Source organism: Vollenhovia emeryi, unplaced genomic scaffold (assembly GCF_000949405.1).
Source record: "Vollenhovia emeryi isolate VEMERY1.0 unplaced genomic scaffold, V.emery_V1.0 DF939137.1, whole genome shotgun sequence".
Classification (NCBI taxonomy): Eukaryota; Metazoa; Arthropoda; class Insecta; order Hymenoptera; family Formicidae; genus Vollenhovia; species Vollenhovia emeryi.
Genome location: NW_011967229.1, coordinates 1,312,477 through 1,320,818, shown reverse-complemented (window position 1 = coordinate 1,320,818; position 8,342 = coordinate 1,312,477). Strand labels below are relative to the sequence as shown.

At 42.5% G+C, this 8,342-nt stretch overlaps 2 protein-coding genes across 2 annotated transcripts in view; one reads left to right on the top strand and one right to left on the bottom strand.

Moving 5' to 3' along the window:
- LOC105567467 (zinc finger protein ush) overlaps positions 1 to 3,406 on the top strand; it is a 198,936-nt gene extending 195,530 nt beyond the window's left edge. Inside the window, exons 5-9 of the mRNA XM_012022362.1 lie at positions 269 to 528; positions 621 to 1,017; positions 1,281 to 1,539; positions 1,842 to 2,075; positions 2,330 to 3,406. Of these exons, the coding sequence (XP_011877752.1) occupies positions 269 to 528; positions 621 to 1,017; positions 1,281 to 1,539; positions 1,842 to 2,075; positions 2,330 to 2,785 (1,606 nt within the window). The 3' untranslated portion in view covers positions 2,786 to 3,406. The remainder of the gene's footprint in view (positions 1 to 268; positions 529 to 620; positions 1,018 to 1,280; positions 1,540 to 1,841; positions 2,076 to 2,329) is intronic.
- Positions 3,407 to 6,021: 2,615 nt separating this feature from the next.
- LOC105567466 (probable RNA polymerase II nuclear localization protein SLC7A6OS) lies at positions 6,022 to 8,037 on the bottom strand. Its single transcript, XM_012022361.1, has 3 exons — positions 7,745 to 8,037; positions 7,134 to 7,424; positions 6,022 to 6,881 (listed from the first exon to the last, which is right to left on the bottom strand). The coding sequence occupies exons 1-3, from the start codon at positions 7,892 to 7,894 to the stop codon at positions 6,444 to 6,446; spliced, it is 879 nt and encodes a 292-aa protein (XP_011877751.1). The 5' UTR covers positions 7,895 to 8,037; the 3' UTR covers positions 6,022 to 6,443.
- Positions 8,038 to 8,342: the final 305 nt, after the last annotated feature.

Genomic DNA, 8,342 nt, shown 5'->3' with positions numbered 1-8,342 from the left:
ACGAAAATTGCAAAATGGTAGAGGACTTTTCGACTTAGTCTAGTCCACTCTATCCCACAATAAGCGTTGATGCGGGTATTACATAACACCCTGTATATCGTGTGAATAAATTAATCTAATCTAACACAAAATAAGCTATAGATTTGTGACCCTTTTTAACTGTAAAAATTATAATAATTTCTTAGTACGGTTAGTTATTAATAATTCGTGTTCGCATGTATAAAGATTGCAGCTGGGGTTTTTGCAATTGCAATTTAATCTGTTGCAGGGCGCACAAAACGCATTATTGCAGCACGAGGCACGTGGTGAAGGATACGTTGCCGACGCCGACGGCGACGCCGGCGTCCTCGGTGAAGGCGTCGCCGCCGACCAGTTCGAGTCCTGGTGACTCGCCACCCCCGCAGCCGTGCCTCGCGCTGCCCACCAACCCCATTCTCATCGTGCCGTATTCGTTGTTCCGCGGCGCGAGCGTCCTTGCCGCGCCGGCACTTCCGGCCCCCGACACAGCATGCTTCCTTTTGCCAAACGGTACCAATAATTTTTCAACCCTTTCTTCAATTAGACATAGATATTAGGTGTTAATAAATGACATTCTCTGGAGCACGATGTTACGTTCTCAGGTTCCCTTCAGCCAATGACGAGGGGCCTCGCTTCCACGGCGCAGAACGCCGTGGCGGAGCCGCCGGCCGTCCTGAGGGCAGCGAACAAGCCCTCAACGCCGGTGGTTGTAGCAGCGTCCACGTCGCCGTCCGCCTCGGCGCCCCTCGATCTCAGCATACGCAGGTCGCCGGTGCACCAGGACGAGAAGGAGAACAGGATGTCGCCGGCGCCGTCATCTCTGCCGCCGCCTCCCGGCAGTCCCAGATCCAGAGGCAGCGGCAGTCCCAGAACGAGGTCCATCGGTCCGGTCCAGAATGCCGCCGTAGCGCCACCCGCGCCCACGGAACTCGCCCTGAGACTCGCTGAACTGCCACCGCCTCCTGTTCCCGGGGTGCTCGTCAAGCAAGGCGTCTCCAGGTGAGCAACCGGCGTTTCCTCTACGGAACTCAATTGAGTGAATCTCTTGTTCTTCTGAATTCTGAATCACCGACTTTTAAATCTCTATATGTATAAACTTTCGGTCTTTGGAAACCGTACGTCATTAGACTCTTCTCTTTGGGATTTCAAAATTTCAGTCTGGATCTTCGAAGCCCTTTCAATCTGTTCTTGAATCGCTAGATTTAAAGATCCTTCTTTGATTGTATGGAATTTTTGGAATTACGGAATCATTTGTCCTCAAGGTGCAAAGAATGCAACATCGTGTTCTGCCGACACGAGAACTTCGTCGCTCACAAGAAACACTACTGCCAGGCGAGGGAGACAACGGTGAGCAACAGTCCACCACCTCCGGGCACGCCCTCGCCGCCCCTGGTCCAGCTCATCTGCGCCGCGTGCGGCATCAAGTTCGCTTCCATAGACAATCTGGTTGCCCATCAGGCGTTCTACTGTCCCAAGAGGCCCGACCCCCAGGAGCATCATACGCGGTGTCCTAAGTGCAAGGTAAATTCTAAAGTAAACGGTGAGAAAAACTTCAAGGCGGTTTAAGGAATTAAATTTCACAAGATATCCCATGAATATTTAAACAGTTTTTGGGATCTTTAAAAGTCAGTGCGAAGAAGAATATCGAAATTTCAAAATTAGACAATCAGACACAATTGCAAGGCACGTTGAAGCCTAAGGATGTCGGAAGCAGAGATGTCGACTTTTTTTAAACAGGCCTCGAGAATATCATTTCATCTTTGTTAGGACTATTAGTCGTCGGTTCTTTGAAGGGTTTAATGAGATACAATGGCTTGTCGCAGGCGATGATAGAACCAGGCAGCAGTCACACCTGCACCAGCGGTACGACCGGCGGCTGGCGATGCCCGGTCTGCGGTGCCGTCAGTCCCACGGCCGGCGCCGCCCAGCGTCACATGGACGCCCATCAGGGCGTCAAGGCCTTCCGGTGCACGATCTGTCGTTACAAGGGCAACACTCTGCGCGGCATGAGGACTCACATTAGGATGCACTTCGACAAGCGCGGCACTGATCTACAGGTGGCCCTCTCTTTTCTCGCTTCTCAGCCTTATGTTGTATTCCCTCGTTTCCATCAATAACTCTTTCTAAGTTGAAGCGCAAACTGTACTTTAATGAATTTTGCGTTCGTGTAAAATTTTTGAATCGCTGAACACAAGTATATCTTGGATAGAAATAAATCAGAATTGAGTCTTTCTTCCTTTTAGGAAATTTGAGGACCTTCCCTTCAACAGTGAGGTTCTTATGAAACCAGATTCTTATTTGTTTGTCCCAGGAAGAGAATTATATAACGTGCGTGCTGGACGACGAGGCAACGCTGTCGACGCCGGAACCAGTGGCAACCACGACACCGGAGGAGATCCCCGCTGAGATCCAGGTGAACGGCAAGACGGAGATAAGGAAGAGCCCGCAGCCGCCACCGCCGCCGCCGCCGCCCCCGCCGCCGCCGCCACCGCCGGTAGACGCCGCCAAAGTGAAGCAGGAACGCGAGGACACGCCGCCGCCGGACGAGAGTCTGGATCCCACCAAGAGCGGGCCGCGCTACTGCCGCTCCTGCGACATCAGGTTCAATTACCTAAGCACCTTCATCGCCCACAAGAAGTTCTACTGCTCGAGTCACGCCGGCGAGGCGAGCAATAACAATAACAATAATAACAACAATAACAACAACAACGCCAGCGGCCATCCGACGACGCCGCCGACCGGCAGAACCGAGGCGTCGGTGCTTTAAATCTCCGAAGTTCTGCGGACATGACCTCTCCGCCGTTCGTCCTCTCCTTCTCGGAGGATCTCCTAGTGTTTTCTTTAAACAAATACGCTTTGAAATAATCGGAAGCGATTCGATAATAATATCTGAGAGTTTTCTATTCGTACGTTCCTTCGAAAATTGAGTTGACCAAATAAAGAAGTAGAGACACTGCATTTTTAATAATTATCGCAAAATTCTTTCGAGTACAGATTTTTGTTTTCCCAAAGACTTTTATTAGTTATGTAGAATGCATTCTCGTTACTTGGTCAAGTTAATTTAATATTCTGGGAATACTTATAGTCCTTTTCTTAGTGAAATTATATGAATAGCCCTGAGGCTTCACTTTTGCGAATGTCGCATTTTGTTAGGGAGGCTCGCGGAAGAGAAAGAGAAGGACGAGACGTGTTCGAGACGCGATGACCGACTCTAAAAACGGGGACTGTTTATTGTTGCCAGTTTATACATAATATAATAAGCGCGGACTTCTTAGTTGAATATTACGTTGTGTGATTTTTGTTGACCCAGGGAATCGTTTGTACTTATAAGCCGAAGGTATCTACATATGTGTAAATATATGATACACTGATATATATGTATACTATATATACTATATATATTTATTATAATTGTATGTCATTTCGAATTGCGCCATAAAATATTTTCAAATATTTCCAAGTGTTTTTCGAAATATAATGTATAATTATAATATATAGATATATATACATATATACACATATATATATAAAACACTGTATAATTAGGAATTTTGAATGGACGCGTGAATGGACGAGCTTGCAATAAAGAGCTGCAAACAGAGTCATGACACACAGACTTGTTATTAAATGTAATCTACATATAACGTGATAATAAAAAGACAATGTGACGGAATTAATTTAAGGAAGGAGCTTTAATTCTTTTGAGATAAATTAGTAGCGTTTATCTATTACCTAATTGTTGACGTATCCATTTTGTGTTACATTCTATTTCTCTTTTCTTTATCGTTTCTTCATTTTGTCTTTCAATTAGGAATTCGAGAATATTTTACGAATAACAAGGCAATTGTGTCTAAAAAGTAAAAAGATATATATCCAGCGTTTTATATATACATGGCTCTGATTGCAAGCGATCTTCTTGGCGATCGTTGCGTCGTTTCGACGTTTTCGAGGGACAATTTTTTAGAGTGCCAGAAAGAATCGGCGAGACGCTGCCATCGTCCTGTACATATAAAAATCGGCGAAAAAACAAAGTGGAGAAGAAAAAAAAACGACTGGGATCGACGTTAACATGATTGATCGATCCGGGCGTTGCTGTGCAATCTCATGACTCTCCAATAATCTCGTAGCGTTAATAATCGACATTACATTACGAACGAATACGATGAGTGTAAAATGTTGTACAGTAGGCGAGTAGAGTATTACGGAGACAGTAGTAAACGATCCTGATGAATGATACCAATCTCAGCTTGTGAATCTGCTAAGTTACATTGCGCAATGTATGACATTTAATATATATTATATATAAAAAAAATGGTTACGCATGTCCGTGAAAATTGCGCCCGTGTTTGCGAATATTAATGTGAATGCGTCGATAAATATCCAGGGAATTTAAAGTGCATTCAGCAGAGTACGTCATTAAAACGACAAAATTCATAGCAAGATCTAATAAAAATGTTCTCCCTTGCTATTATTTATTTATGATGTACAGCCTTTGAAGAGAAAAAGAGATAGCTGAGAGAAAAGGATAAATTTTAGCGGATAATTTAAATGGTCAAAGAATAAACTACATTTAAATAATTTTAAAAAATTTTTAATTATTTTTTAATTTAAAATTAAATTTTAATATATTAAATTTAATATATTTAAAAAATTTAATATATTAAATTTAATATTCTTAATACTTAAAATCAAATACTGTTAAATAAACTAAATTTTTGTAAATCGAATCGAGAGTTGTACAAGATCTTATTAACTTTTGAGTTGTTAAACCTCAATCGGAAAATCTATTTATTTTTAATACAACAGATAGTTTCGTAAATTTAATATTTCTATTTAAATAACGATTAAGGAAGGCTCGGGCCTGAAATTCACCGAAGATTCGTAAACTTTCGTAGAGATATTTGGGGAACTTCTAGCGGGATGTCTCGTACATATGTTGCAGCGAGCGCAATTTTGCGACAGAACGAACGACGATAATCTCCAAACGCCTCCTTCGCTTATCGGCGTTATCATTTGGATTTTTATCGGCGCACTCGGCACCCCGTGCACCCTAAATCAAAAGCATCGTACGTGCTCGCGAAGCGGAACGAGCCACCCCCTCTCGTCGCAGGGCGCGTGTGAATGTAACATAAATTAGAATTAAGGCCAGTGTTACGTGTATACGCAATGTACTACTCATATCATACGACGAGCTCGTTAATTAATTAAAAATGCAAAACATAAGACAAATACCGATCGTTGTCCGCGCGGCAAATTTCACGGCGAGAGAGAGATTTCGAAGCGTGAACTCGTAAGAAGAATCTCTTGCAAGAGACAAGTAATCTCGTCACATCGATCGGATTTATTCCTTCCTACCCCCCTCTCGTTCTCGATTATTATAGACGATTTCGAGGTAATTTTCTTCGAGCCGCGAGACACTTTTTGTTGAACGTTACGTTGTTAATCGCGAACCGAACGTGTCTATGTATGTGCGCGTGCGCGTGTGTGTGTGTATGTATGTATGTATGCGTGCGCGTGTGCCTGCGTGTATGTACGACGGAGAAATTTATAAATCCATGCAACTGGTACTTCCAACAACTTGTTATAATACGCTATAAATCTGGTGTATATCATTACATGCCATATCCACGATGACAAGTAAATTCTTTCTTGAACAACACAGGCACATCCCGTAACATCCTTCTAGAGGATCGATCGCTTAATCTTCTCCCGAAAGCGAACGCGCGCGGATTTTTTTTCACCAACTAGTCGCAATCGCCCACGTAGTCTTTTCATAACTTTTACAACTGCGTTCATAATGATTTACTCTACTCAGCCGTTTGGTCTGTAAAACCACGAGATTCGATTCAATTTCGACTTGAAACGACGAAAGGTATTTTCTTCGTTTGACTTTGCGTGATCGATCCCCTCGACTCTAGGTTTACTTATTTTGCCATTCTTATTTTGATAGACGAATTTTACATGCGAGAAGTCTGTAATAAATAAATATATATATATATACATAGATATACAAATAAAACTTTATGCCATTTACAATTCATTTTTCTGCAAAAAGAAACGCGAAGATTTAAAAAACTTAAATATATACTAAAGAAATGCGTTTATTACAAAGTACATATTCAATGTGTTTAATGTACACACGAATTATGAATTATTTGGAAATATGCGAGCAATTTTAGTTTTTGTTAAATATCAAGTTCCTTTTCCATTCCGTATTTCAGGAATATTATTATATGGGCGGTATTCATAGTTCAATCTTGAAAATGCAATCTCAAGATTGTACAGTTTCATAAGCTGGATGAAATAAGATTTACCCATAAACCACAGACTTAAGACGAGCACGAATGTAAGATCGGACTCTGAATGTTGACCTAAGGTGATGACACGTTTTTATAATTCATTGACAATATATTGTTAATATATTTTTATGTTTTTTCCATTTCTTCATTATCTGACGTTTCTTCACTATCTGTTAATTTTGCTTCGCTATTCGACGAGGCTCCTTCGTGTAAAAGGTCATCTTTACCGCACGACGAATCACTGTCGGAACTACTCCTCATTTCCAGTTTGTACAAGGATCTATATTTGTCTTTATCTGTTTTGGAGTCGTACAGATTGTCGTCGTCGTCATAGACGTCGAAATAATCGTCAGAATCCTCGTGGTTAGACACACGGTCGGGATCCGTATCGGGATAATCGTTTTTCCAATGTGATTCTGCATTGGAATCTGAGGAGTCATCGTCATCGTCCTCAACATACACGTTTCGACCGTCTGCCCGCACCAATATGTTTTCACTATCTAACCACGAGGTATCACCGGTTTGTTGTACATAATATAAATCATATACAAAATCAGCGAGGTCCTGAAATGCCATACATATTTTACTTCGAACATTTATTTTATTTTAATTTATAATTTAAGAGAGAGAGAAGGGGTTATTATCTATTTCTATTTTCTTCTCCATTTAACGGACTATTTTAATTTTGAACAGTCCATCTTGGTCACAATTGTTTCATTATCAACACATGCAGCTAATTAATTTCTTTATTACGTATATGCCTTGCACATGTCGGCGAGCAAATATTTTCATGCAAAAAAATTTCGAGCGACTTGCCTCTGCTGAAGCCTGATTTTCTGCCAGCCGGGAAACACTCCAGCTATCCTCCACATCTATAAGTGTCATCCACTTATCCTCAAGCTCTTCCTGATTCGAAGAGTTCACACAATGCTGGCAATCGGTAACCTTATACCTTTCCGTCACTGAGTCCACGTCTATCCATTTGGGTACCTTACCCGAAATATTTGCGGGATTATCATTGTCGGCAATCCTCTTGACGCCGCTTTTGTGACTTTCTGTGCTTATTTTCGGTAGAATCCTAGCCATGTGCTTGGTGACATCCTCAGTCTGGAAAAGAATATTCGACATGCATCTCTTATAGTTCCTCATTCTTACGATTTAAGTTTATAATTCATAATCGGAGCACCAACAACCGGCGCGATTTATTTTATTCTCTTCAATTTTCTATCTATTAAACGTCCAGCCATTTGTTTATCTTCTACCTGCCTACAAGTAGAAAACAATTAACAGATAACTATCCTAACCTAAAAGATTATTTATCCCTTCGCACTGGAAACTTCTCACGTCTGCAGGAAAAAAACCTGCGGCCATCAACGATCGCAGTTGATCGTATTGACGGGATACAAGAACAATATTGAGATTCTCACCGGATCTGCGAGCGTGCCGGCAAACTGTGCGACGGTCTGCACAGTTGGAGTGTCCGACGCCACCTCGGTTTTCGGGCGCTTGCATGCGATCACCAGCGTGTCCAGCGGAGCGTTGGTGTTTTTGCGCTTTACGCGTAAAATTGCAGCCATTTTTCACGCGAAATATAATATCGGGCCACAGTGATCGACGCGTATCTGCCACGAGCTGCTTAGGTGACGTAGAACCAGAGAGAAACCTGTGACTCCTGTGAGCGGCCACGCCGGCGTTTTACTGGATTATGGATACCGTTTTCCCTCGGCCGATTCCAGCGCCCTCCGTCCATTTTCATTTTTGCAACTACTTCGCTACGCCCATTTTCAAGCACTGCCGATAAAGTCTCCACTTGGTGCGCGTCCGCGCTACGCCCATTTTTCAAGCGGGTATAAATGTGCACTGCCTAATTTTGGTTGTGTTCCGTGCTGCATGCATGTTAAATCACGGTAACACGAGAGTGTAATTATTTTAATTTTTCGTAACGGGAGCGAGCGAGAATCCCGATCCTCGAGCCTTCTTCGCTTGCTGTTATTCTCGTCTCTACTCGCTCCTATTACTGTCTCG

Excerpts from the sequence above, each read along its gene's own strand:
- LOC105567466 (XM_012022361.1), bottom strand. The coding sequence starts at position 7,894 with ATGGCTGCAATTTTACGCGTAAAGCGCAAAAACACCAACGCTCCGCTG. Across the intron at positions 7,425-7,744 it reads CCGGCACGCTCGCAGATCCG|ACTGAGGATGTCACCAAGCA; the intron begins GTGAGAATCTCA and ends ATTCTTTTCCAG. Across the intron at positions 6,882-7,133 it reads AAAATCAGGCTTCAGCAGAG|GACCTCGCTGATTTTGTATA; the intron begins GCAAGTCGCTCG and ends ATGGCATTTCAG.